The sequence below is a fragment of the Drosophila bipectinata genome, chromosome 3L (assembly GCF_030179905.1).
Source record: "Drosophila bipectinata strain 14024-0381.07 chromosome 3L, DbipHiC1v2, whole genome shotgun sequence".
Taxonomy (NCBI): Eukaryota; Metazoa; Arthropoda; class Insecta; order Diptera; family Drosophilidae; genus Drosophila; species Drosophila bipectinata.
The window spans coordinates 3,907,110-3,934,981 of record NC_091738.1 but is presented as its reverse complement, the minus strand read 5'-3'; the positions used below and the strand labels follow the sequence as shown (position 1 = coordinate 3,934,981).

Genomic DNA, 27,872 nt, shown 5'->3' with positions numbered 1-27,872 from the left:
AATATTTAAATTTCAAAAGTTGCCAGTGTACCAGTTAAATGAAGCAGAAGCAAGATTGTTGTTTCGGAGAAAATATTTTGAATCTGGGCTTTATACTTTTTTCTGGTCTGAGGAGGGTGGATGGCAGGATGGTGACAAAAAACATCTAAAGCATAAATATGGGGATGCCCAGAAATATTCAGTTAACATTCAGGCCAGGCCACGCCCCCCAAATCGAATTGATACTCTTGGCGGACACATTTTTGGAAATTGATCCTAGGAACGTGCTACCAACTTCGACCCATAAATCATAAATCAATAGACCGTTGGAAGGACACAAGGACCTTCCCCCTGGCTCGGTGACATCAGCGCGGGCTAATGATGTCTTAAAAAACGATTCGGCCACCGGTCATGTGACAGCAAATGGGGGCAATCGATGTCCTCAGGTCAAACGCATTATCAAAATTGCCGTTTCAGCTGCCAGAGTGCCGGAGTGCCGAGGAGATGCGCGCCGGCCTGGGAAATTGAATTTCCACGACCCTAAGTGGGTGGCAGAGTAACAATATTTTTCCAAATCGGCTTTAAGTCATGAAAAATAACCCCCGATACCCGCTGGCCCGGCAAGCCGAGTAGTAAAAAGCAGATTGCGAGGCGCGTCAGCCGTAGCGGCAGCCAGGAGATGATTGTGGAACACATGCTGGGCGCATATGATGACTGACGACGGCAATGATGAGGCCGTTTCCTTCTTATCACACGAGAACACGCATACGCCGGGCTGGCTTAGGCGGTCCAGCAACATGTGAAGCTCTCCAAGGATGCTAAGCCCCAGAAACATGTTTATTTTCAAATCATTAAATAGCTAAGATGAAGAACGGGAAAAGAAAAAGGTTCGCATAAATAATTGGTATTTTAATAAAAATTATTTTCCGGAATAGCGTTTAGTCATTGTGTAATAAAATATTTACTTATTTTCATAATAAAAACTTAACCCTTTACTAATCCTTAGAGAATTTTTAATCTAATAAATTATGACTTTATAAATATTTGTATTTAAACTACTCCATGTCGTCCGGTATCTCCGAGTCCTCAATCGTTCGCGTGGCAGGAATATAGACCTTAAAGGCAAACTTGGACTTTACAAAGGAGCCGGTATTGAGAACAGTGCAACCATGTTGGACGCTACTGAAGCTCTGACACGAGTCGCCCATAACAATCAAGTCGGGCAGTGGATATAGCCACAAAGCAGGATCGTAGTCCCAATGAACAGGCATGGCAATCGGATGAATGGGTACTAAGTGACCCTGGCAAACAATCGTCCTTGCAAAGTGCTGCTCAATTTGGGCTGTGTCCTCTGGGAAGTGCAACGTATTTCGGCAGAACTTGGCCATCAAATCAAGTCGGCAGACAACTATTTGCTGGGTGCAATACTGGAGTCGGCAGGGATTCGTGGCCATCTGGGCGCGGGGCCAGGCCTTCAGCAGTCCTGCTGCCAGGCACTCGGGTATAGGAGCCCTGGGCAAAATATTTGGTGCCGTGGGATCCTCTGATGAGGGAACTAGAATCAGGTCTGTTTGCTTCTTCAGCTGCTCGCACCCGGCTGCTAGGCCACCAAGTGCATCCAAATGATGACGCAGCTCATGGTGATTGCGGGTACTGGACGTAAAAGGTCCCATGAGTACAATGGCTTGGGGCGGACAGGAATCGTAGCCTACGAAGAGCTGACGGAGTTTCTCCATGACTACGGGCAGATCCAGTCGAACGTCGGAGAGGAAGACAATGGTGGTCTCTGTATTGGTTCGTTCCAGCTCCTGTAATCGGGGAGAGTACTTTAGCAGCTTGGCAGATTCTCCACCCCAGGTGTTGGCAGTGCCAAAGAACGCCCGACTACTTGTAGCTGGTTCCGCAGGAGGAAATCCCAAGCCATCAACTGGAAGTATGCCAAAAAATAATGAAAATTTGTTGAAGATACAAGTTGGACATGGTACCTTTCAAAACACCATTGGAGTATTTGCCCTCGGCCAGTACAAAGCAGCCCTCGCAAAAGAAACCGGCATGAAAGCGAGCGCCACTAAGATCCAGCTGGACACAGCCTGTTGGATCCTCCACGTAGAACTTTCCCTCCTTGAGCTGCGTGAGCAGGCCTAGCACTACCGCTTCTTTCATGGCCGAGGTGGCTAGTAGATTCTCGGCGAACTGCAGCTTGAACTTCTTGGCCTGAGCCTCGGCGCCCACCCCGTCCTGGATCACAGCCGGAGCAAAAAGATCGTGCCGCAGGGTCTTTTGTAGTAGCATGGCATATCGCTGCTGCATATAGTCGAATTTCATGCGGGGAGCTGTCAACAGTTTTCGTGGCTGGGTATCCAGTTCGAACTTCTTCACCCGGCTGTTGTACCGGTATCGTGGAATTGTGAACGCGTCAATCAGGGCGAACACTGTCTCTCCCTCGTCCAGACCCACTCGGTTGAGTTCGTTGATGGCCTTCTCCAAAGCTGCGCGCTCCACATGAGGGGTCGCCAGCTTTTGGCCCTGAAGATTCTCTGTTATCACCGTTAGCCATTTGTCTCGCTCGGCAGCATCGAAGGGAAGCAACTGCTCGGCCAGGTAGGTGCTGTTCTCCGAGCGAATCAAGAATCCGCATAGCTTAAAGTTGTTTGTTATGCGCTTTCTAAGTGGCAGCAATTCCGAATCCATTGTTTTTCACGAAACTCCCGCCTTAATTCGACGTAGTGTGACCAAATCAACATATTATTAAGGATGCCGGACTGTGTGTTTCAGCGTAGCCAGACTACCTTGTCTCTGAGGTGTTATCACTAACGCTCATCGATAACCAATTTAAATTTAAGCTTAGCCTAACGGAAATTAAAATATCCTTTAAGCTTTCAATTAATTATAATCAGTATACACTCACTTTCCCAATCCAAAATTGACTTGTTTGTTTTCTTTTGACATTAAATTTTTGTTTCTATTTTTTCTGTATATCCCAAAACAATGATAAATGCCTTCTGAAGATTGCGAGCGCTACAAGGACTTCCTGCCTTACATTGGCGAGTTCGGAGCATTCCAAAAATGGCTACTAGTCTGCATGATGCCCTCTGCTTTCCTTTACTCTTTTACCTACTTTGGCCAAATTTTTATGATCATTGTACCCAAGGATTACTGGTGCCGCATACGGGATCTGGAAACAAGTCCGAAGGATCAGCAACTAGCACTGGCGATTCCAAAGCTCAAAACCGGAGACTTCGACAGGTGTTCCATGTACGATTTAAAATCTGGTTGGGCTGAGAACAATATTAGTATTGCCAACGAGACCTGGCCAAAGGTGCCCTGCAGCAATGGTTGGACCTATGACAAGGATCAGCTATATTATTCCACCATTGCCACCGAGAATAACTGGGTTTGCGACGATCTGGTTTTAGGCACTTTCACCATGACTTCCTTCTTCATGGGTTCCATGCTCGGATGCCTAGTTTTGGGCTTTGTCGCCGATCATTGCGGTCGTTTGTGGGCCTTTCTTCTAGCCAATACATGTTCTCTGGTGGGTGGCTGCTGCACTGCCCTTTGCAACGACTTTTACTCCTTTACAGCCGCCAGGTTTGTGGTCGGTATGGCCATGAATAACTGCTTTATTCCGATCTACATTCTGAGTGAGTTAGTCTTATTAGCAAATCAAAAATAATAACCTTTCTTCCATCCAGCTCTTGAGAACGTGGGAGTCAAGTATCGCACCTTGGCGGGAAACTTGTCCTTGGCTCTGGCCTTCACTTTGGGTGGAACCCTTCTGCCTTGGGTGGCATATTGGAGCAATGATTGGAGGCTGTTTGCCCTGGTCATATCACTGCCTGTTACCCTTCTGCTAGTGATAGGCATTATACTTCCCGAGTCCCCCTCGTAACTCTATCCTTCAAAACAAGTGTGTTTTTTTATTCATAACTTTAAATTTTATTTCAGATGGCTATTTTCAGTAGGAAAAATTGACAAAGGAGTTAAAGTGTTACAAAAAGCTGCCAGAATCAATAAGAAGACTGTTTCCGACGAAGATTGGTCCGAACTAAGACGATGTTATGCCCTACAGTATGCCAATCAGCAATCCCAGAAAACCATAAGCTGTGTGGATCTCTTCAAGCGCTTCCGGCGGTGCTGCGTCATGATGGTTCTCATTACTTTTTGGATGATTATTGCTTTGGTGTACGATGTCCATGTGCGCGCTGTGTTTTTGATGGGTACTGATACCTTTCTCACTTTTTCACTCTCCACCCTGACTGAATTGCCAGCCGGAATCGTTCCAATGTTTCTTGTGGATCGTGTTGGCCGGAAACCCGTGGCCATGTCCGTAATGATACTCTGTGCATTCTGCAGCCTCTTGGCCGCTTTTCTCCCTGGAAAATGGGATGCTGCGATAGCTGCCATTTTCGGAAGACTCTTTATTGCCATTGGCTTTAATGTTGGCCAACAATGGGCCACCGAGATCATACCGACGGTGGTCCGTGGCCAGGGAATAGCTGTCATAAATGTTATGGGCTGTGCGGGGGCTATGCTGGGTCCCTATATCATCTATACGGAACAGTTCTATCACTCGTTTCCGATGATTGCCAATACGTTTCTTTCCATAGTTGCGGCGTGTTTGCTTATTCTTCTGCCGGAGACTAAGAACGAAGACCTTCCTCAATCCCTGGAAGAGGCGGAAAAACGGTGGACACTCTGTTGTTGTTAACAAAGGGTAAAGGGTTCATTAAAGTTCATGCTTTAGAAACATAATACCAACTTTTTCCCGTTTTCCTGTTTGAAATTTCTTTTTGAAATCCCCGTGACGTTTTTCGACTTCCGATCCAGGTGACCTTGAAACAGGTCAAGGGGCGGCATTGAATGGCAAAGCTCTGTTTTTTCTACAAATACTACAAATAAGGGAATTGATATCTTTATCTAAGTCTCATTCAAACTGAAAAAAATTTGAAAAAAATGGAACTCAAATTGCGCGCTTGTTTTATGTTTTTGCAGTATTTTTTTCTAGAAAAATATTTGGTATTTAATTTTAGTACGTTAAGGGCCACACTTGTAAATCAACTATCTGGCAACACTAGTCAGCACGTGTAAAGGAAATTCTTCTGTTTATTCCCCGCAAAATGGATGTTGTCAAAGAAGTTTTAGCCAAACACCAAAAAGAATTGGACAAATATAAGCCCATTACAGTTGAGAAGCATTTGGAATGTCGCCTGGACGTGGGAACCTTACTAATCACAGACCCCAACGACTTGGATGACCGGGAACTGAGGTACACCTCGATTCTCAAAAGGATTTCAATAGAGAGCAACAGTTTAAATGTGATTATTTATTTTAAGGGATAACAAAGAAGAGTACCTGACAGCCTTGACCCGGGACAATACGCAGCTGCTGGTAAATGCGATCTGGGAACTGCCTACGGAGCGGGTGGATGAGAGCATCGTGGCCAAACTGCCGGAACCAACCACAGTACTACCTCGGCTCCGGAAGGTGCCTGGTCCTCGGCCTCTCACCAAGTGGGAGAAGTTTGCTAAAGAAAAGGGCATTACCAAGAAAAAGAAGGAAAAGAAAACCTACGATGAGACCATGGATGTAAGTATAATCTGTTCTCCCAAATAACCTACTCTAATCTATCGAATCTACAGAAATGGGTGCCCACGTATGGCTTCAAACGGGCCGAGGCTGAAAAGGCTAAGGATTGGGTGCTTGAAGTGCCCCAGAATGTGGATCCAAACACAGATATGTTCCAGAAAAAGATTGACCTGCGCAACGAAAAGGTGGCCAAAAACGAAATTCAACGCATGAAGAACATTGTGCGGGCTAAGAAGGTTGATATGCCTCGCAGCGGCTACCTGGGACCTGAGGCGGCCTCTTCCAGTCAGCTACTCACAGCTGTAACTGTTGCCAAATCGTCAACCGCCTCTGTGGGCAAATTCCAAAACAAACTGCCCAAGGAGAAGGAGGCACGCGGACTGGGTGTGAAAGAATTGATACCAGGTGGCAAACGCAAGCAGTCACATATCTCACAGCAACCGGAAAAGGAGGCCAATCTGGACCTTATTAAGAGCGTGTTAAATAAAAAACCGAAACTGGATGTGGAAAAGGCGATATCGCTACAGAAACGTGATGATCGCTTGGCGTAAGTTTATTTCAAACACCTGTTGTAAATTTAGTAATATTTAATCGTTTTATTTTTAAACAGACGCGAGGCGGAAGGTGCCGATCAACCCGCGAAAAAAGGCAAGCCTAAGGGCAAGGGCAGTCGCAAGGCTGTGGGCAAGAAACCCAAGGGTAACCGAGGACAGAGGGCACCTGGCAAGAAGGCGCAAGCTGGACGCAAACGTCGTTAGAAGAAAATGTTTTAGGAATTTTTTATTAACAAAAAAACAACCCACACTTATGCTTAATAAATCTTAGACATAAAACAATACACTAACTAAGTTCGATAAAAACGCAAATTAACGGGGGCGGTGTGCCGATGTAGATACTCGTACACAAAATTGCGGAAAACACGGTTAAAATTACGTATGGATGGCCAGTGAAGGTTGGCGGCATTGTCGCGAGGCGTATGCCACACATCGGGAAAAGGAGTGGACACCAAATGCAAAATGGGAACATCTAAAAAAAGAATAGAATAAAAATATTCTTTTCTTTTTATGAAAACAAACATACCCTCCTCCAAGAAGGGACGATGGTCGTCGTCGACTAAGCCACCAGATACCCGATTTAGAAACATATTGTTATTTCCCTCTAGTTTTCCGGCAGCACGCAGACTCTTCTCTATTTGCACCAGGCTGGAGTGCAGTCCATGGGTATTCTCGTAGAAACTGGAGAAGGTTGGATTACGAGCACCGATCAGATCCAACAACACCAGCACTTCCTGTTTCAATCCAGTTTTAATAAGGTTTTTGTTTATATTTAATAATATTTTGAACTTACTATACGATCAATATTACGGGGGGCCTGTTGAAGTTGTCCAGCTGCTTGGGAGCCACTTCTGGTTCTGGCCAGTTTGGATGCCAGATGTTTTGCTCCGTAAACCGAATCCGCATTGGTCCAGTCTTTGAAAGCCTCCTCGCCATCAAAGAAGATAAGCTAAAAAATAGTTTAGATGGCAATTAAAAAATTAATCTGTTTAAATAATGACACTTGACAGTAGCGTTTAAATCTTGAAGTTTTAATTGGCCATTTCTATAATTTATTTACATTTTAAAACCTTTTTTTGCTTTTAAGTGGGGCAACTACTTTATAAATAACACGTTTTTAAAAAATTGTTTCTAGTTAATCATTTAAAAAACGTTTTTCAAATATGTTACACACATGTGAGCATTCTTGTCACATTTTTGAAACCCCACTCCCTTAACAGTATAAACAAAAAAACAAGTTATTCATAAATTGGGCCTGGGAATAACACATTAAATAAAAAACCCCCCTTAAGCCAAGTTTCTTTGTCACTTGAGAACTAAATTTAATTATTTTCAAGGTAAAGTTTTCAAGGTAGACTCACCATCAGTCCCACATCGTTGCGATTGCGAAACTCTTTCTGTAAATACCCGCTCAGGGTTTTGGCCGTGTTCAGCAAAATGGCACATGGCACCGCTGAATCAGTGGCTCCCACAAATCCGGGGTCATTCGGGAAGTACTTACTGTCGTAGTGACAGGCCAGAGCCAGGAAGTTTTGGGCCTGAGGATTGATTGTACCGACCACATTGGAGAACGTAAGCTCACCCAGGACGGGAACTCGCTGCTTGAACTCATCCACTTCCGCTTGGAAGCCAAGGCCGCTCAGCGATTGGACCAGATAGTCGCGTACCTGTTTGTTTTTTTAATTTTGTCATTTGTGCTTTGACGACTTTTGAATGTTATCCCCCACCTGTTGATGCCCACGGCTGCCAACGACGCGTGGCACCAAAATCGAGTCCAGAGTACGATTGAAATGGGTCTCGTCGTCGCTCCACTGCGTGGCTCCAACCTGAAATGAATTCGGGCATGTAGGTACCTCTGATATGGATGAAACTCCACCCTCTGTGATTTCCCCAATGAGTCACAGTGGGCTACCATTGTCTGCATTATCTTACGTTTCCCGCGCGGGCTTGTTGTTGATTGGTGAGTGGGACGAGGCAGAGCAGCAGCCAGCACAACATTGCCGGCCATCGGCCCAAAATCACGGATCCGTTCTCCATCTGGACGCTTTGGAGGTTGGATCGACTATGGCTACCAAAATTCCCAGCACCAGTTCCAAACACTACATTTATATTTCAGTTTCGAAGAGAGCTTTTTTACTCCGGAGTACTCTGAGCGCAATCGATGCGATGCCAGAAAATCGATCATAACCGTACGTTTTCCATTGTTTCTTTGGCGGGCCAGCATACAGAGAGCTTCTGGCATTGGATGCGGGAGAGATACTAAGCTTTGAGCTCATGCTGCTGGAGCTCATGAACTGGAAGAGACCGGAGAGCGTCTAAGCCTACGATCGCTTGGGAAAAGTAAGCTCAGGAACTATATCGACAACTTATTAATATAAATTTTAAAAAGAATCTCCATAGCTAATAGAAATGTTTTGAGATTTTGATGCAGATTGGTGGAGAATCGATCCACAAATCGTTTAAGATACTCCGCTCTAGAATCGGATGAGAATTAACAAAGATATGGCCTTCACTGTGGGCCATATTGTGCTCCAATGCATTTTCGCTATTTCTGAAGGGGATCACCAGAAAATTTGACAAAAAATCGAAAAAATACTTTGTTCTGAGATTTTGATGCAGAATGGTGGAGAATCGACCCACAAATCGTTTAAGATAGTCCGCCCAAGAATCGGATGAGAATTAACAAAGATATAGCCTTCACTGTGGGCCATATTGTGCTCCCATGCATTTTGGGTATTTCTGAAGGGGATCGTCCAGAAAATTTGACAAAAAATCTAAAAAATATTTTGTTCTGAGATTTTGATGCAGATTAGTGGAGAATCGACCCACAAATCGTTTAAGATAGTCCGCTCAAGAATCGGATGAGAATTAACAAAGATATAGCCTTCACTGTGGGCCATATTGTGCTCCCATGCATTTTGGGTATTTCTGAAGGAGATCCTCCAGAAAATTTGACAAAAAATCTAAAAAATATTTTGTTCTGAGATTTTGATGCAGATTAGTGGCGAATCGACCCACGAATCGTTTAAAATAGTCCGCCAAAGAATCGGATCAGAATTAACAAAGATATGGCCTTCACTGTGGGCCATATTGTGCTCCCATGCATTTTGGGTATTTCTGAAGGGGATCCTCCAGAAAATTTGACAAAAAATCTAAAAAATATTTTGTTCTGAGATTTTGATGCAGATTAGTGGACAATCGACCCACGAATCGTTTAAGATAGTCCGCCCAAGAATCGGATGAGAATTAACAAAGATATGGTCTTCACTGTGGGCCATATTGTGCTCCCATGCATTGTCGGTATTTCTGAAGGGAATCATCCAGAAAATTTGACAAAAAATCTAAAAAATATTTTGTTCTGAGATATTGATGCAGATTGGTGGAGAATCGATCCACAAATCGTTTAAGATACTCCGCTCAAGAATCGGATGAGAATTAACAAAGATATGGTCTTCACTGTGGGCCATATTGTGCTCCCATGCATTGTCGGTATTTCTGAAGGGAATCATCCAGAAAATTTGACAAAAAATCTAAAAAATATTTTGTTCTGAGATATTGATGCAGATTGGTGGAGAATACTTTAAGATACTCCGCTCAAGAATCGGATGAGAATTAACAAAGATATGGCCTTCACTGTGGGCCATATTGTGCTCCAATGCATTTTCGGTATTTCTGAAGGGAATCATCCAGAAAATTTGACAAAAAATCTAAGAAATATTTTGTTCTGAGATTTTGATGCAGATTAGTGGAGAATCGACCCACAAATCGTTGAAGATAGTCCGCCCAAGAATCGGATGAGAATTAACAAAGATATGGCCTTCACTGTGGGCCATATTGTGCTCCCATGCATTTTGGGCATTTTTGAAGAAAATTTGACAAAAAATCTAAAAAATATTTTGTTGTGAGATTTTGATGCAGATTAGTGGAGAATCGACCCACAAATCGTTTAAGATAGTCCGCCCAAGAATCGGATGAAAATTAACAAAGATATGGCCTTCACTGTGGGCCATATTGTGCTCCCATGCATTTTGGGTATTTCTGAAGGGGATCCTCCAGAAAATTTGACAAAAAATCTAAAAAATAATTTGTTCTGAGATTTTGATGCAGATTGGTGGAGAATCGATCTAGAAATCGTTTAAGATACTCCGCTCAAGAATCGGATGAAAATTGGAAAAGATATGGCCTTCACTGTGGGCCTTCAATTCTTCAGTTAAAGGGGATGTACTTTTAACGGCTGATAGTCGTCTTCTAGCAATGAAAGTTTCTGGAAAACATTTTTCCAGATTAGTATCCTTGGACTATCATGTCGCATATATTATTTAATCAAACATTTTTGTAATAAGTTCTTAATTTTAAAACGTTTTAATTGACTGTTATTATATATGCAGTTTTATTTGAATAAAATACATTGCCTATGTATCGATAATGCCCATGGACTCTGGTGAGGAGTACATTGACTTCCTGCACATTATCGGGGAGTTTGGATCCTACCAGAAGCTGCTCACTCTCTGTATGTTACCCGCAGCTTTTTTGTTAGCTTTCTCATACATGGGTCAGATGTTTATGATCCTCCTTCCGCGCCATTATTGGTGTCGCATTCGTGAGCTGGAGACTCGGAGCAAAGAGGAACAACTGGCTTTGGCCATTCCCAAGCTCAAAGACGGAGAGTTCGACAAATGTCACATGTACCAGGTAGAAACTAACTGGGCTGACATAAACGTCTCAGTGGCTGATGAATCCTGGCCAAAGGTTCCCTGCAATGACGGCTGGATCTATGATAATAAATCACTCCCTTATTCAACCATATCCACCGAGAACGACTGGGTGTGTCCTCACCATGCTTTTCCCACCATCACGTTTGTTGTTTTTTTCATGGGCTCCATCATAGGATGTCTTGTTTTGGGCTACATAACTGATCATTTGGGCCGGGTTCCATCCTTCTTCCTTGCAAATCTGTGTGTTTTGGTAGGAGGCAACTGGACTTCCATGTGCGACGGCTTTTACTGCTTTATTTGGGCCAGATTTGTGGTCGGCTTCGGTATGAACGACGGGTTTGTTTCCATCTACATTTTAAGTGTGTTATTTAAAATTATTTTTAATATATTTATGATAATATCTGGCCCACTCAGCTCTGGAGAATGTTGGTAATAAGTACCGCACTTTGGTGGGAAACTTGGCGTTAGCACTTGCCTTTACTTTGGGTGGAGCTCTTCTTCCTTGGATTGCATTATGGTGCGGTAATTGGAAGTTTTTCAACCAGGTGATCACGCTGCCTTTTACAATTCTTATATTATTCTGTTTGTTTATTCCCGAGTCTCCCACGTAAGATGTACAATGTAGAAGCTATAGCACTTAACCAGAGAATTATACATTTTAGATGGCTTCTTTCGATGGGAAAGATCGATAAAGGCATTGAAGTCCTTAAACAAGCGGCGAAAATGAATAAGAAATCCGTTTCCGATGACGTGTGGTCTAATATAAGTCAACGTTATACATCTATTTATGATGACCAGAAATCGCAAAAAACCTATAGCTGGCTGGATCTATTCAAGAAATCTCGCCGTATTAGGGTCATGATGATTATCATGGTATATTGGTTTATTTCTGCTGTGACCTATGAAGTTCATATTCGAGCGATTTTCCACTTAGAGGCTGACCAGTTCCTGATCTTCTCCCTTTCCACGCTGACAGAGTTGCCGGCTGGAATAGTTCCTCTTGTCCTTCTGGATCGAATTGGTCGAAAGCCCATGACAATATCCGTAATGTTCCTGTGTGCAGTGTGTAGTTTATTAGCCGTGTTTGCCCCAGGAGTGTTTTACGAAGCCATTGCTGGTATTTGTGGAAGGTTCTTCATATCTATTAGCACCAATGTTGGCGATCAATGGGCCGCGGAGATCCTACCCACGGTAGTACGTGGCGAGGGAATGGCAGTCGTTCATGTGATGGGATGTGTCGGTTGCCTGGTGTCTCCCCTTGTGATATACACAGAAAACTGGTACCGCAATCTGCCCATGATGATAGTCACATTAGCATCCGCAATCGGAGGGTTTATTATATTATTCCTTCCTGAAACAATGGACGTAACTATGCCGAGCACGCTGGAGGAGGCAGATCAACGCTGGACCCTTCGTTGTCGGTCATCGAAAGGAGATGGTAAAGAAAGATAATATTAAATTATGAACACCTTAATGACAACACCTTAAATCGTTCTTTTTATTTTACTACAGTATTTATTGGTATTTTTCCGGTTAAAAGTATGTTTTCTGGCAGTTGTCTGAAATATTCCTATTCAATGGTTAGGAAAGCTTCATTAAGTCTGTCTTTAAGTATCATGGTAAATATGAAAGGTATCATCCCATTCGAACACCGAGTTGTCCAGAACACCATGGACAAATTTTTGCATTATCTTGATCATATTTGAGATAGTGGGCCAATGCAGCTTGTCGACATTATCCCCTGGCGTATTATGAAACTCTAAGAAGTGCTCAGGAGCTATATTTAGCACAGGGACATCTTTAAATAAACGAAAAGAAGATAAATTATAAAATTGGAGAAATTAATATTGAAATTTTAGATTACCGTGTTTGTAGAAGGGATAAAAGTCCCCTTGAAGACCATAATATTGAATCGGCTCCTTTTGAAATAATATATGAGAGCCCTCTATCTCTCCCGATGCTTGTAGCTCCCGTTCTATGTCAGCAATCTTATCGTGAAGATAATTGGTTTCCTCAAAACCACTCTTATATGTTTGATTAGCTGCTCCAATAAAATTGAAGTGGATTAAAAGCATCTGCAAGGGGGCTACTTTCTAAATTATTTCTAAAGACTGTTTCTTAAAACTTACAATTTTATGAAGTGGAATTGGTTCATTCATAATAAAGTGACGTGATCCCCCGTACACATTCAAATCTACATGGTACTTCGGCAAAGGTTTGTAATTATCAAAAAATACTAACTAAAAAAAAAACATTAAATTTGTACTATTAAATGAAAATTTCATACATTACTTACAACAATACCTATATCTGGTCTCGATCTGAGACTACTTCTTAAATATGGTCCCAATGTTTTGGCCACATTCAAGATAATAGCACAGGGAACAGCTCCATCCGTGGCTCCCAGATATGTCGCGTTATCGCCCTCCCCAGGATTTTGGCTATCGAAGTGACATGACAGAACCAGGAACTCCTCTGCATTTTTATTCCAAATACCCATCACATTAGTAAAATAGGCATCCACGTAAAAATCATCGGCGATGGCGGAAAAACCCAACTCTTTAAGATGAGCCATCAGGAAATCAATAACCTGCTCATGTCCTAAAGCACCAGTGTAACGAGGTTTTAATAGCTGTGCTAACGTGGCATTGAAGTGCTCCATATCTTGGATAAAATTAAAGGTTGGTTCCTTTTCTCTCATTTCGCCAAACAAAATCAAAAGAATGAAGTATATGAACATGGTAATTAATGCAATCTTCAGGATCATTTCGACGGGTTCTGTTTGAAACTAAAAATAAAACTGAGTCCGTTTTCAGAGAGAAAAATGATGTTTCTACAAGTTATTGCCATAACTAAACAATTTTTTACGGATTTAAAGTAATAATTTAAAAGAAAATCCAGTTGCAAATAGTCGTTTACTAGTAAAACATTATACTATCGCCTTCATCTTGATACATAGCTTTACTTCGAAGCGGAGAATCCAAATCTTGGACTTTAAGATAATCGTACACAAATTTCCAAATATTTTAATCATATTACTTATCGATGGGTAATGCAAATATTCCTCAATGTTTGCTGTATTGTGATGAATTTTTTTGTTTATTTCCGAAGAAATATTATATAAATAATATTCGTAAAATTGTCATATAAATAGCGCTCACGGCCCACGCAATCCTGGCCAGCATCAGCAACAGGACCGCCTTCCTGGAAAGACAACTACAGAATGTTCTCAGAGTTACACGTGCAACAAATGCATTCGCCAAGCCAAATGGAAAACTTTTAATTAAAGAGAGGTATGAGAATTCCCAGATCTAATATACTTGGACAACGAGGTATACCTCCTTTTTCATAGTATTTACATCAAAGTAAGTAGTAAAGTAATTTTCTTGACAATGAGCTGGGAATTGTATTAAAGATACTGTGTTGCAGGACTTTTTCCTAGAATTCATTATGAAATCATTTATTTGTTATCTAGGTGTCTATATATATTAAAGGTTACTATTTCAAACAATACCCTTTAAATAAGAAAAGACCCTCTAAGCTATTAAAAAAAGCTATAAAAGAACATAATTAAATCTACAAGTTATGTCTCTTCAATCAATTGTCACACACAGTCACTGGTATTGAATTGTATGGTTCTGATCTCCCTTTCGCTGAGCCTCTCGTGACTGGAAATGGTGCTGCTACGCTGCAGAACGTAAACCGTGTCCGGCCTGTTCACATGGCGGTGTAGTTTGGAGGAGCGGTACTCGTCCCGCGACACAGTTCTCAGGGTGGAGCCCATCCGCGAGTGCCTGGGATGGGATTTTCGACGGCCGGGACCGCAGCAGGGACTGTGCCAGAACCTCTGATCCTTGGCGAAATCTTCGCCCTCGCTTATAGTTTCGGGCAACTCGTGGTTAAGGGTCTCCGGCAGCAGCAGCGACACCAGTCCTCCGAAAAGGCCGATACATCCAAGCACCAACAGCATCGGGTAGACGGAAAAGTGGCTAAGGTAGATAATCGGTGGGGAACCTAGCATGGCAACAAAGCCCATTGTGTGAATGAAGGACACTCCCTGGCCACGCACCACCGTCGGCAGAATTTCGGCCGCCCACTGAAGTCCTATGTTGAAGGACATGCTGGCAAAGAACCGACTTGCCAAAGCGCAAATCTTCATGAGTGGCAAGGTTTTCATTCCGGAACCGATCAGGCTGAAGACTCCACTGAAGGTGGTGAACGCAAAGGAGCTCCAACGCCGCCCAAATCGATCGAGGGTCAGGAACACTAGGAAATAGCCAGGCAGTTCCGTTGCACAGGACAACGTGAAGTAGACAAATAGATTCTTCGTATCGAGGACACTGGCCACCCGCACCTGGCCATCGTACACCAGCGATATGGTCATCCAGAGAAAGATCAGCAGGATCATAAAGCGTGCCATGCGGCGCCGCCTGAATATCGAGAGGAAAGTAAATTTGCGTCCCTTTGTCTCCTCTTGGTAGAACTCCGCACAGCTCACCTTGAAGTTGTCGAGCACATCCGCCGGCACCACTTTTCTGTTCTGCCGCGCCGCCAACTTCAGGAGCTTCAGCGCCTTGTCAAAATTTCCCCTGGACACCAGCCAGCTGCGATCGGAAAACGTCTGGATGGAGGAAGCTCATGACTTATGGTTTGGTGAGTTGGATACCCACCGTGCCGATTCTGGCAGCAGGAAGTAGGAGACCATTCCAAAGATGATAGGCAGACATCCCATCAGGGCGAACCTCCGCCAGTTGCCGACCAACAGAGCCATCCAGGGCATCAGCATCGTAAATGGACAGTAGAACAAGGCCAATGTTAAGTAGGCCACCACTGTGCGATAATTTGGACCCACATACTCGTGCACTTTGGAGGAAGGCTCTTAATAAATCCGTAAGATTAGGAACATCAAGTGCTTACCCACAATATATGCCATGGTGAAGCAGGTGTCATACGAGGCCCCAACAAGCAATCTGGCAAGGGAAAATGCATAAAAATTCGAGGAGGCCGCGGTTGCCAAACTGCCCAATATGGCCAGGGAGCAGCTACTGACCAATGCCCCCAATCGTCCGACATGGTCGGCAAAGTACGGATAGCCCACACACCCCAAAATAGATCCTACAAAGAAGATGAACTGGGAATACGTGGCGTACATGTCGTTATCGCACAGCCAGCCAAATTCCATGGTGGCCGAATAGAACCGCAGGTTCTCCTCCTCAAAGACGTATCCGTACTGGCAGGGAATCGTCGGCAGCAAGTCATCTACATAATGTGTGTTGTTGGCAACAGAGGCATGCATATTGGTATAGTTCCTGTCAAACATCCGGCAACGGCTAAACGATCCATCCGTCTCCCGGGGAATCGAGAGCTGCTTCCGCAAGTTCTCGCCAGGAACCAGGGTCAGTTGTGGCACGAAGCAGTAGTACTTGTGGGGCTTCAGGGTCATGAATATCTGTCCCAGGTATACAAAGGCAGCGATGTATCCGAAGGGGATCATGTACAGAAAAAGGACAAACTGGAAGCGACCAAACTCGCCAATTACCGGAAGCAGGTCATCGAAATCGAAGTAATCAGGCCCATCCCACGAGAACGAAGGCAGCATATCGGGCGGACTCTGCCACCAGGAGCGATTGGAAGAATCATCAGCGACTTCGTCCGGCTCCACATAGGTCACATTAACTTCGTCATCGTCGCTCTGCCCCGGCCTAATTGGTGCAGGGGAAAATCGCCTAAAAATTTAATATTTTATTGCGATTTCACATTAAATATGCACTTAAAGTTTTCAAACATACGGTTTTCTAATACTCTCTTTCTTTTTCTTTTCGTTTTCATTGTCATCCTCCTCGTCCTGATCTGATCCTTTACGATCTTCATTTTTTGACATATTACCAAATCGAAAGAAAATTTCGAAAAATCCTAGTTCTGACAATTAAATCAGTTTCAATTGATTGGATTGCTACAAAGATAGAATGGTCTTAAAGACCTTATAAGTTATTGAAATTAATATACATAGATTTCTCAATATAATTTAATATTGTATATGTAATTTGAAGACTGAAAAATGACTATGTATTCCAAAAAAGTAAGTTATAACAACGTTGTCTATCAGTCCCTTATCCGCCATAATGAGTAAGCCAATTTTCGCAGAGTAATCCTTTTTCCAAACGTTTAGCCTCCACTGACAAGCTGAACATTTTCATGATGACTTGATGATTTTCCGACCCACTACTTTTCCGGCTTTCCTATTCATTTCCGTTCAAGTAGCCGCAATTGGAGCATAAAACGGGGCATTCTCTTCCCTGCCATTCGACTCCTTGGCGCCAAGAAACAATGACTCCTCGGTATCCCTTCGCTTTGATCCACGTTTTCCCATTAATTAAATACTTGCAAATCCAATCGTTTGCTAATCCATAGCATCTATTTCGTGGTATTGCCAAAGCCAGCTCAGCTTGTGGCTAATTACAAGAAAATTCGGTCAACCGCTGCCAGGATGCAAGGAGTCTGCCTGAACCGCCTGTTGCTTTTGTTTCCTTTACTGGCGCATGCGATCTGCGATTTCGAACTTTCATTCATAACCAACCATCACCGAATCATTCGAAATTGAAACCATTTGCCAGACTTCGCCGGAGGAGCTACACCAGTCCCGATGCGACTTTCAATAACGACGGTTCGAGGACGGACACTGTGTTATGGAAGCCTACACTTTGGGCCACATAAATATGCCCGGTCATGCCACATAAATCAGTGTCATAAATCTGTGCGTCTTGTGTACGGAGTTATGTGTCAGTGTCCCGAAAAAATCCAAGGCTACGCATAGCCACAAAATATCCTAGATTCTTATCTGCGGAGCGCCAAATAAAAACTAATACGGGGAAAACAACTAAGAGCAGGGCAAATTAAGTGTTTCGGCGGGAAGCCAGATAAAGTGAAAGGCACGCTGCGCGCGAAAGTGTAGAACGTCAAGTGAAAGTGGCGGCTGCCGATCCCTTAACAACACCCCCAAAGGAAAAACATACTACTATACATACCCCTCCAATCCCTTGACGTGTTTGGAATGCTTATCCTCGAGGCGTGAGCATCTGAAAGATGGCCATCCTGGAGTCGTGTTGCTTTTGGAAGGATGTGAGGAGTGGAAGCTTTGCCTGTGCCATCTACACTCTGGTAGGTGACTTCTTGTATGAATAATTGCTGAAGATAAAAAGTGGCCTGGCGGCAAAGCAAGTGTGTCAACAATTATACGAAACTTTTTAAGCAATTGAAGGAAGTTTAAAGCTTTTTTAGTAAATTGTATATGCAATCAAAATATAAGATACATAGTCATTTTTGCTACACATTTAAATCAAATATTTGTTTAACAAAAAAAAAAAAGAGAAAAACATACTTTTATATTACATTTTTCTGCGAATTTAACGGAGAAATAAAGACCGAGTGAAGTCTTAGAGACTTTAAAGGCCAAGTTTAAAGAAAAGAGCATTGCTTCTAACTCTACTATCGTAATATTTATTTGAATTTAAAATATTCAGTATACAAACCCAGAATTTAATTTATTTTGGAGAGTATTTATCAAGCAATTATGCAAAAACTTTATGAAACTATTACAATTAACTTTTCTATAGTTATTATTTGTTAAAACGACCGAAAAAAGGTTTAAAATAATTATCTAAATATGAGTTTTAAACATAGCTCCTCCTTAAATAGCAGATTATAACCGCAAACCTAAAAATACATTAATTTGGGATCTTATTACAGAAATACCTTTCCTTTTATGTTCTTATAAGAAATTCCTTCAAACGTTGTTTGTCAAAAATACCGAAAATAAACCGAGGGGCAAAGAAAATTAACTAAATTCTTAAGAAAATATATTGCCGAGCATGCTTCTTGAGCAATTACAGCACTCAATTGTCACTCGAGGAGGATTGGGTGAGGGTGTAAGTCCATTTTGGGGTACCACCCACAAACCCTACTACTACCTACTAACTCACAAAAAGGAGCCCCAAACCTTATGTCCCCAAAATGATTATGAGTTCCCTATTTGTTTTGGCGCAATTTACCATACAGGTTTACTTCGGATTCTCGACGCTGATGTTTTTGTTCTACCTGCGCGAGGAGCAGGAGTTTCTACTGGGCCAGAGACCCCAGCCGATGGGCGAGAGTCTGCTGGAGAAGGGTGACGTGACTGTAGGTGAGGATACATATATGTAGTTTCCATGTAGAGCTCTCCACGAGCTCCAGTATCCACTCGGCCCGGCTCAATTACGTCTGTGATTTATGCCTTTTGCAGTGACTGTGATATTCAACGTTTTGTTTCTCTTTTGCTCGATGCTGATGGTGCTGTCCTCGGTGCTCCTGATTGTGGGTCTCCAGCAGGTGAGTTTGTGAAAGGATACCATATTAGGTTCACTACCATCTGTAGATGGATTTTTGCAGAACAAACGACAATTTCTGATACCCTGGATTTTCTTCATGCTGAGCGACCTGCTTATCGAATGCTTCCACCTGCTCCACCTGACCCTATCCCGCCGCGTCATATTCGATCCGATTGTCGGTTTCATCTTCACCATGGACTTTTTTATCCTGTGCCTAAACGTAAGCTTTAAAATTAAAGCGCTCTTAAAGTCAATATTATATATTTTTTAACTCATTGAAGCTCTACTGCTTACTATGCGTGATTTCGCAGTACCAGGAGTACCGAAGACACCGGGCGGAGTTGCAACAGGCGGCCAGTGCCCCGTCGGTAGGTATTCGGTGAATGTGTTGTGCCACCCCCAGTATGCTTACCTTCCCTCCTGTGTACCTCCTGTGTGCCTCCTTCCAACCCAAAAGCCTATTGTGGTCTTCACAGCTGCCGAGAAACTAAGCAAGCCGGAGCAGCTCCAGATGCAACAGCAGCTACAGGAGCATCAGAACCAGATATTGCTGAACCAGCTGGAAGCCGGATCCGGAAATGGTAAACGGAATTCCCGACGAATGCTCGGAACAGGCAGTCCACTGATCACCTCCCAGCGCCTCACCAACTTCTCCACCATCACCGAGGAGGAGGAGCAACATTCCCGGACAGGTGGGGCATTTATTAAAGCGATTTATGTGCCCCAGTTAATATCAATTTATGCGTTACAATATTCTCCTATATTCTTTGTCTAGGACACATTCCGGAGCAATCCAATACTGAGCAACTGTCTCGAATTCCAATTATAACCCATGCATCCAGTGATGCAAGCACCATTCGTCACTAAGCCAACGTGACAAGGAGAGATTTAAGTCAACAGAGTCCACTTATTTTTACAAAAACTGAATGAAACTAAAAAGTCGAATAAAATGGAACAAAAAAATTCCAAAACATAAACCCTTTTTGGGCTTCAGTTTCTATTCTAGGTGAAGATTTAATTTTTCTCGTCTGCCTGCCCCACTTTGATGCAACAAAGGATGTATGGAAAAGCAAATACCTGGAAGTCATGAAAGTCCTTTCAATTACAGCGTCTTTATACCTAAACAATTCGGGGCAAAATCAGTTTTCAGAATAGTTGTACTCTCATAAGGGAAAATAATATATACTTTACAAACACATCTCCCAAACTAAACAGAAAAGGTAAGTCAAGGGTGGTTCTTTTAAATTAGAATGTCTGCTTAAAGCAACTAGTTAGTCATGCAAACACATAACTTTTCATTCACCCACAGACAGACATTCTAAAATAATTATTCAAATCTTAGCTTCCACCCAACCAGACAGCCGCAGTTCAAAAGAACCCTAAAACAACAGAAAAAAATTTACTTTTAAAACCTAATTAGTTTTTGAAAAAAAGCTGACTTGACCCAGGAGGGTTCAAAGTTGTTATGGGTTCGGGTTAAGTGGTTTTAGTTGCCAGATAATGATATTCAAATTATGCTTTAATGTCCTAATTAAAAGCACTCTTTGTCAGGATAAATCAAATTGGACTCTGCAGTAAACAGGATAACCTGTGCAATCTAGCAACCCAATCCCGACGGAAGCAGTGCCATTAAAGAGCACTTAATCACTTGGCTAAATTGGCACTGTTAATTAAACCCTCAGGTGGAGAGTTACAGCCTCGAAGTGGACGCATGGCTTAGGGACACGGATTACAGTATAGACGACACGGGACACAGGCCACGGACACAGGACATCGCGCTACGGTTGACGATGACAAAGGGTCGTCTGTGGAGCAGCCACAAAATCGGCAACTGTTGTCCTGCTTTTTGACTGGAAAAAGGCCATGCTGTGGCAGATGATGCCCGTCCAGTGTCACTGGTAATGCGTCACTGAAAAAAAAATCCATAAAAGATAGTATATTTCAATTTATAGTGCCAAGCTTATGCATCCTAATATATACTCTGCAAAAATCAATATGGCTTTAACATCCTTGGTTTCATTTTTATTAAATTTTACAAAATCTTATAATAATATTTTTTCATGTGCTGTTGGCCGAATATAAACTTCCATCAGCTTGCCCGCCATTGTAGGACTATTATTACTTTTTTTGTTGTTTGTCAAAAGTCGCATTTTGTTCTCAAATATTGACATAGCCACAGGCGGCAACATTCCCAAAAATCCATCATAAAAATAGAAGGACATCGGACTGCAAAGCTACAAAGTCAGACAAATCTGGCTTAATGGATCCTAAGTGGCAGAATGCAGTGCAAAGTCTGCTTTTGACAAACATCGAGAATACTCGAATGATTAAAAGCTTAAGAGCTATGCAATTGAATTTAATATTGTAATTTTAAGGTCTTTAAAAAATGAAAAGAGAAAAAACTACTTGGCCACACAATTAAGCTTTAAATTCTTTGATTCTGTGGTTGGCATAGAAAATAGAAAAAAATAGATTTAATTTAATTAAATTAAATGAAACGAAATTAATTAAATCTAAACGCTTGAGGGATTTTTCAATGGAATGTTTATTAAGAGCCCACTATGCCTGTTCCATCCAAAAATATCGACTTTAAAAAGAGGGCTACAGCTATAAAAACTATTTAAAATGTAACTCAAATATTTCAACAACAAAAGAATACAAAATAATTGAATATGCACGTGGCTTTATCCACATAACATTTTTTGCATTCCTGGTATTACAGATTTTATGAACAGAATATATGCATTTCGCGCTGCAAATCCTGGGTATTACTCTCGACTCTTTATCAAAAGAAAACAGTTGTTGGCTTTCAGGACTCGACGCTTTAAAGTTGGCATTGTGCGGCACTTATGGCAGCATATCCTTATATACCGCAATACAGGGATACACACTACACACTTACACTCACAAGAGGCAATAAGCACACTTACACAAAGCAGAAACACCAACGCTTTCTATCTAATTGCTAGGATGGCTGAGCTCTACTACCTCTCCTGATTCCCGAGGATAATGAGTTTTCCATTAGCGCCTGACTAGTGGCAATAGCAATATTTGCCCAACGTCTTGGCATGCTTAAGTGAAAATTCAATTAAAGCATAAGCGAAATCAAGTGAAAGTCCTGGCGGGGCTTTCACTTTCAGGACAAACTTTATATCCCTTGATTGACTTGCAGCGGTGGCCATCGAACTTGGTGGACCTGCATGTTCAATAAACTTTAGAAGGATGCAAAGTTTTTGGCAGGAAACCAAAAAGTGAAACAATGGCTGTTCAAGCCATTGCCGTCAAAAAGCGGCAAGTTCTTCCTCCGTTTGGGAGTAAAGATATTTCGGATTAAATTAAATGTTGAAATTTTAAGCAGTTTCATAACTTTTCCCATCCCCACCCGTCGATGGCTGATGGAAAGACTCGTCCTGTCGCTCGCAGGCTTTTCTGGACTTTCATTTGATTTATGGCATATGACAAGTGGGAAAAGTTATATATATATATATATATGTATATACATATGAGTTTTAAAAGGCAGGAAGTAAAGTCCTGAAGCTTGACAAAAGTGGCAACCGCTTTGTCACTCGCCGTATTGCGTATACGCAGTGTGGTGCGGCCCGGTATCAGGAATCTTAAACGAGAAAATTTATGTAGATTTATGTTCGTGTGTGTGTTTATACCACATCAGAGCCGCTCATGCAAACGTGTCTATATACATTCAATTAGAAAATTAGCATCCAAATGAAGCTAATTCACGCACCGGGAGGAAACCATAAAAGATGTAAGACTCTTAATGAATATTAAATGATGAAAACAATTTTGGCATCACATTCCGTTTGCCTATTCCTTTTCAATGGAACGTTTCCCTCTTAAAGTTTGTCCTTTAGTTTATTTCCATGGGGGAAAGCCTTAAGTAGGACCTTTTCCTTTCCGGAGACTTATAAATGACTTTAATAACAGAGCCCTGCCAAGTGTAAACTATAAACAGCTTTGGACTTTAAGCCTCCTTTTGGTCCTTTTAGGGCCGCCAACAAATTTGTAGAGGCTCATACGTCGGTATTGAAGGCAAAATAATTAGGACATAAGTCGGCAAAGCATTCGCATTAACGTGAAACTGTTTGTCAGCAATAAATCGTCAAAGTAAATTACGTGGAACGAGGCTCAGACATCAATCTTGGGGCTTAGATGACACCTCAGGGCGGAATCTTCTTGGGGAGTAGGAGTTTGTTTTGGAAATTAGGCAGATGCTTCACATGTGAGTAATACGGACTGAAAGCTGGCATTATATTTCCCTAAAATGGTAAGCCAATTTTAATTGAGTATCTTTTTTTCTCGCGCTCCTCTTCAAAGCAAAAGCCCGAAACAAAAGCAAACATCTGACCTTTTTCAGGCGGCAAGGCATTAGCATGAAAAGGGTTGGGACCATGTTCTTTTGGACCCGAAACGGAGGTAAACAGATTCAGGTTTTTTCCGCGTCTTAACAACCCACTTGAAACAGAGAATTTTGTTTTCAATAAAACTCCTTACCCAGCCGCTACAAATTAAATTTATTTACTTACACTTTAAGCGGTTCGTGAGATTTTAATTTCTGATTTAACCAGCTTTCCTTGCGATAAATAAATAACAAGAATATTTTCTTTGCATATACCCTTTTCAAAGTGCAATGGATATGCATATATTGATATGCATACCATCATATTTTTCTTAGCCTTTACCTTTTATATCTTTTATCAAATATACCCGACTGATTGAAAGGGTAAAGGAAAGACCACAGCTGAAATAGTTACCAGGACAACGATCTGAGAGTAAATAAATCCGCAAAAGAGCAGTGGGGTGTAAAACGATTAATATTTCTGCAAGCAATATGGAAATTGGAGAAGGACGAGTGGGCAACTCTGAGGTTGAGTCCATTTCTTGAAGCATTGAAGCCGTAAGCTTCATAATTTAACTCAATTAGCAAAGAATTTGAAGCATTTAATTCAATTATCCATAATCAATTGGATGAGAAGACGCTTTAAATTGTTTATTAAATAGTTTCCCAACTACTTTCGAGGGAGGAGTGAATTAATTGTAGGAATAACAATAATTTCCAGTCGAAAACTGGCAAGCTCGCAAGAAAGAACAACACTCCCGTCTGTTGATCTTTCATTAGAAATGCCCCGATGTCAGTCTAGTTATTTGGCTTGTTTATTCTGCCAGCTGGTGTGTTTGCATTTGAATTTCGCTGTCAAAACTTTTGGCTGACATCCCGAGTGCCACTTGACATTTTTCGGCCAACCACGGTCTCGAGGGAAAGTGGTTCCCAGAAGCTAAAGGAGCTGACGAGGCTGGACTCTCACTCAACGTTTTGAATCGCAATATTCCTATAAATGATAAATCGACTTGAAGTGCTTGAGCTAAAGCTAGGTTGACAATTGTGATATGCCATGGAAATAGAATTGTCGTGAAGCGTGAGCATAAGAAATAAGCTTATTTTCCTAAGACTTTACAAAGTGCTTTAAGGATAACTTTCTGGTTATGAGCCGAGACCGGATACTGAGAGGAAGACGTAAAGGAAGTCCTTTTTATCATCTCTCTTTTTTTTCTCTGAGCCGTGTTGGGTTATTCCAGAGTTATTCCCAATATTTGAATGGCTTTTACGTGCCCTTTGGGTGACATTTGCGGATGCCATTCGCCGGCGTCCATATCCGCGTCCATTAGTTTCAATCAAATTTCATAAGCAAACAAACAGGACCAATAACCTGATGTCTGAGTGCGTGTGCTTATGTATATATTGGTATTAGCATGCATGATAAATAATAAACATATTATAAATAGCTTTTTTCCCATGGAACGAGTTCGTTTCGGCCATCAATCAATGTGCGAAAGGCCGTTGGCTTCTCTTCCACTCGCCTCGAATTACTCAGCCAACATATCCCACTCGGATTTGGGCCGAATGGCATTGCCAAATAAGATTTATGCCCCTTTTTCGGGTCGCCAAATATATGGCTTTACATTAAAGAGCCAGAGTATTCCCGAAAATTAAAGCCAACATCCCACGCTTTTATACTCCCGAAAGGCTGCCCGTCAAAATACTTTTCATGGTTAATTAAAACTTGTGCGGCATTCGATTAGCATATTAAATGGCGAATGGCGGCCCTTCTCGTCCTTCGTCCTGGCCATCATGACTGTCATGGGCCATTGTCAGATGCTTTAAATTAATTAATTAACTTTTCCGATGTAAACATTGGCTCAATCAATGTCTCAAGAGGGCAAACCACCCACAATCATAAGTTTTGTTATTCTTGTTCACCCGCTGTGTTTATGTGTATTTATAGTCAAATTGCGTATACGACACGTGGGCTCAGGGGCTTTTACTTTGAATGACACTGCCCCACAGGTGTTGTTTTAATGAGACCGACGAATGTCTGAGTAGACGCTTCAGCAATCAAAGCATACTGTTTCGAAGCATTTAAGGAATGCGATATTTTACCTGCCAATCAAAAGCAAACACGACATTTATTTGTAGATTCAAATTGGAGTGAAAGGACAACAAAAGGTATATATTTTTGGATCAATTCAAGAGTTTACTGAACAAATACCGGAAAGTTTTCATTGTGTCTTTTATGCGTTCCATTCAATCCGTTCAATATCCTTGAACATTTGCATATTTCAATTGGAATGTTTGTGTAATGCATTTATCCCACTGCCAACTGCATCTCGAGTGGAATGTTTATTCATTAATCAGACCATGTGAACTAATCAAAAGGCTTAAAGCAACCTTGCGAACACGGCGTATACGTAATCTGTGCGGCTTTATTTTCAACCACTGTCTGCCTGACAGGATGACTAAGTTAAACAATTGCAATTGGCAAGAGAAACACAAGCAAGGCGATGCAAAATCAATAGCAAACCCAAAATATAAGCACAATACCAGCGTAATACGTATACGCACTGTATGTTATCCGCTTGTGAAATTTGCCATGCCGGTTTGCGACTTGCCTGTCAAATCAAGGAAAATCTGCTTTGACAACAGTGGGGAGCCCAGCTGGAAAAAATAAACACATCTTAAGCAAGGAAACGGTGACATGTGAAAGTAAACGCCACTGCCTTTCGCTGAAGTGAAAGGCTTAAAGGAAAAGTATCCAAGGACACGCGCAACTTTTATTATTTCCCAAAAAATTGAGGCAAAAAAATAAACGCACGTTTCATCTCCTTAAAAGGTACACAACCACAAGGTAGGATACACAGACAGGATGTAGCCGAAATTACAGGATCCCATCTTATCGATGGGTTCACATCTGCGAGGCCACAAAATTAAATGCCCCTAAATAAAGTGTAAAGCGTTGGGGACCAATGTCCTGCGGCTAATAAAAATACATCCCCAAAAAGGGTTCACTTATCGCTGCCCGAGTCTTGAAAAAACAAGCACTTGCCCGTAAGAGATGGCCATCAAATGATACAGCCGGCACCCGGGGAGTGGCTAAAAGCAAACATTCCTATCTAGGAGACATAATACAAATGGTTCCAAATGGCCAGAGCTCTATTCCTACTCCTCCCCGCCCCTCAGTTGCCCGGCAACAAAATCACATCAAAATGTTTTCCTTGGAGGGAAAATTTCTAAAAATAAAAAAATATTGTAAGACTGCAATTTGAATTGAACTTCGATCTGGAACACAAAAGCAAATGTTTGGGTTTAAAAAAAAGTGTAATCCGCTTTTTAGAAGGTTCTCTTATCTAAGAGCCAAATGTGAAAAGAAAATCCTGATGGAAACCCATATTTCTAGATTTTAAAAGTATTTTTCCTAAGCTTACAGTGTATAATCAACTTCCTTGTTCTTACTTTTACGCATTTTAAGCAATTAAGTCCAATATGATGTTGAGTGAAGTCAAGAATACTCAGCTGTAATGCATGAGTCCTTGGTGAAACTATTAAAGGATAAAACAAAACTTTCTGACTGAAAACAACAAACTTTATTATTTATTTTGTTTGCAAAAACTTTGCAAAGTTTGGATCCCTTCTATTATTATATTGAACTCATATTAAATGTAGGCATAATTTATTCCATCCAGTAGGCCACAAAAGAGTGTTATCAGCGACAGATGGCCAAAGGAAAGCGGTCAACACAAACACCATAATGCCCTAAAGGCTTACACAATTTTAATTTCCGACAACCACGGTGGTTATGATAGAAAAATAATCAACAGGAAGCGAATACCCTGCAGAGTTTGATTTAATAATTATTGAGGAGAATTGAGGTAAGGATAAAGCTGGAAAATTCCCATCAATCAATCAATATTGAGCAGCTGCGAACAGCACCAGCTCCCAGCGGGAATTAAAAGCAAAATACATCAAATTCCTTTGTCAATGGCATGTCCGGGTGGAATATCTTTCAAATTTGTTGGAGCAAGTTATGTAAACAAGTCCTTTAAAGTTCCAATTCAATCATAGAACACATGTTTCTCTCTAATCTGTGGGTGTTCATTTTAATGATTTCTGGATTTTCATAAAACATATCCCAATACCAGTCGAATCAACACATTTGTTGTGTCAGCAGTAATTACATATGCCAACATTTACATACCTTTTCCATGACAACCACAACAATCAAGTGGATAACATGGCACGGCACATGTATTTTTAGGCAAAAACGTAAACCGGAACAAATGCTGACAATCCCCCGCAAACTTTATTGTTCAACTGTCACGCA

At 41.8% G+C, this 27,872-nt stretch overlaps 8 protein-coding genes and 1 long non-coding RNA gene across 14 annotated transcripts; 4 read left to right on the top strand and 5 right to left on the bottom strand.

Moving 5' to 3' along the window:
- Positions 1–951: 951 nt before the first annotated feature.
- Positions 952–3,007, bottom strand: PolE2 (DNA polymerase epsilon subunit 2). The gene is made up of 3 exons (XM_017244691.3): positions 2,888–3,007; positions 1,965–2,828; positions 952–1,906 (listed from the first exon to the last, which is right to left on the bottom strand). Exons 2-3 carry the CDS (start codon positions 2,668–2,670, stop codon positions 1,035–1,037), a joined length of 1,578 nt encoding a protein of 525 aa, XP_017100180.2. The 5' UTR covers positions 2,671–2,828; positions 2,888–3,007; the 3' UTR covers positions 952–1,034.
- Positions 2,975–5,233, top strand: LOC108127586 (beta-alanine transporter). Its single transcript, XM_017244719.3, has 4 exons — positions 2,975–3,623; positions 3,675–3,867; positions 3,928–4,696; positions 5,013–5,233. Exons 1-3 carry the CDS (start codon positions 2,975–2,977, stop codon positions 4,688–4,690), a joined length of 1,605 nt encoding a protein of 534 aa, XP_017100208.2. The 3' UTR covers positions 4,691–4,696; positions 5,013–5,233.
- On the bottom strand, positions 4,400–4,942 carry LOC138926247 (uncharacterized). Its single transcript, XR_011442694.1, has 2 exons — positions 4,742–4,942; positions 4,400–4,677 (listed from the first exon to the last, which is right to left on the bottom strand). It is a non-coding gene; the product is annotated as an uncharacterized lncRNA (long non-coding RNA).
- LOC108127813 (ribosome biogenesis regulatory protein homolog) lies at positions 5,100–6,406 on the top strand. Its single transcript, XM_017245116.3, has 4 exons — positions 5,100–5,248; positions 5,316–5,568; positions 5,622–6,115; positions 6,179–6,406. The coding sequence occupies exons 1-4, from the start codon at positions 5,100–5,102 to the stop codon at positions 6,324–6,326; spliced, it is 1,044 nt and encodes a 347-aa protein (XP_017100605.2). The 3' UTR covers positions 6,327–6,406.
- QC (Glutaminyl cyclase) lies at positions 6,334–8,211 on the bottom strand. Its single transcript, XM_017245115.3, has 6 exons — positions 8,055–8,211; positions 7,850–7,948; positions 7,484–7,789; positions 6,916–7,071; positions 6,649–6,856; positions 6,334–6,594 (listed from the first exon to the last, which is right to left on the bottom strand). Exons 1-6 carry the CDS (start codon positions 8,157–8,159, stop codon positions 6,413–6,415), a joined length of 1,056 nt encoding a protein of 351 aa, XP_017100604.2. The 5' UTR covers positions 8,160–8,211; the 3' UTR covers positions 6,334–6,412.
- Positions 8,212–10,420: 2,209 nt separating this feature from the next.
- On the top strand, positions 10,421–12,301 carry LOC108127581 (carcinine transporter-like). 3 transcript variants are annotated; one of them, XM_070279613.1, is made up of 4 exons: positions 10,421–11,196; positions 11,252–11,444; positions 11,500–11,710; positions 11,772–11,903. In XM_070279613.1, exons 1-4 carry the CDS (start codon positions 10,548–10,550, stop codon positions 11,787–11,789), a joined length of 1,071 nt encoding a protein of 356 aa, XP_070135714.1. In that variant the 5' UTR covers positions 10,421–10,547; the 3' UTR covers positions 11,790–11,903. The 3 variants fall into 3 exon arrangements, with proteins under 3 accessions (XP_070135714.1, XP_017100198.2, XP_070135715.1); XM_017244709.3 differs by having other exon boundaries at positions 11,500–12,301; XM_070279614.1 differs by lacking the exons at positions 11,500–11,710; positions 11,772–11,903 and having other exon boundaries at positions 10,421–11,173; positions 11,252–11,384.
- Positions 12,302–12,354: 53 nt separating this feature from the next.
- Positions 12,355–13,767, bottom strand: LOC108127582 (glutaminyl-peptide cyclotransferase). Its single transcript, XM_017244712.3, has 4 exons — positions 13,134–13,767; positions 12,967–13,077; positions 12,702–12,912; positions 12,355–12,635 (listed from the first exon to the last, which is right to left on the bottom strand). The coding sequence occupies exons 1-4, from the start codon at positions 13,602–13,604 to the stop codon at positions 12,445–12,447; spliced, it is 984 nt and encodes a 327-aa protein (XP_017100201.2). The 5' UTR covers positions 13,605–13,767; the 3' UTR covers positions 12,355–12,444.
- Positions 13,759–20,151, top strand: LOC108127587 (uncharacterized). 4 transcript variants are annotated; one of them, XM_070279616.1, is made up of 8 exons: positions 13,759–13,886; positions 13,949–14,202; positions 18,893–19,016; positions 19,116–19,201; positions 19,262–19,420; positions 19,482–19,568; positions 19,658–19,892; positions 19,976–20,151. In XM_070279616.1, the coding sequence occupies exons 3-8, from the start codon at positions 18,917–18,919 to the stop codon at positions 20,065–20,067; spliced, it is 759 nt and encodes a 252-aa protein (XP_070135717.1). In that variant the 5' UTR covers positions 13,759–13,886; positions 13,949–14,202; positions 18,893–18,916; the 3' UTR covers positions 20,068–20,151. The 4 variants fall into 4 exon arrangements, with proteins under 4 accessions (XP_070135717.1, XP_017100209.1, XP_017100211.1 ...); XM_017244720.3 differs by lacking the exons at positions 13,759–13,886; positions 13,949–14,202 and adding an exon at positions 17,856–17,995; XM_070279615.1 differs by lacking the exons at positions 13,759–13,886; positions 13,949–14,202 and adding an exon at positions 17,920–18,762.
- LOC108127506 (beta-alanine transporter) lies at positions 14,442–16,755 on the bottom strand. Its single transcript, XM_017244604.3, has 4 exons — positions 16,627–16,755; positions 15,755–16,563; positions 15,508–15,700; positions 14,442–15,441 (listed from the first exon to the last, which is right to left on the bottom strand). The coding sequence occupies exons 1-4, from the start codon at positions 16,716–16,718 to the stop codon at positions 14,442–14,444; spliced, it is 2,094 nt and encodes a 697-aa protein (XP_017100093.2). The 5' UTR covers positions 16,719–16,755.
- Positions 20,152–27,872: the final 7,721 nt, after the last annotated feature.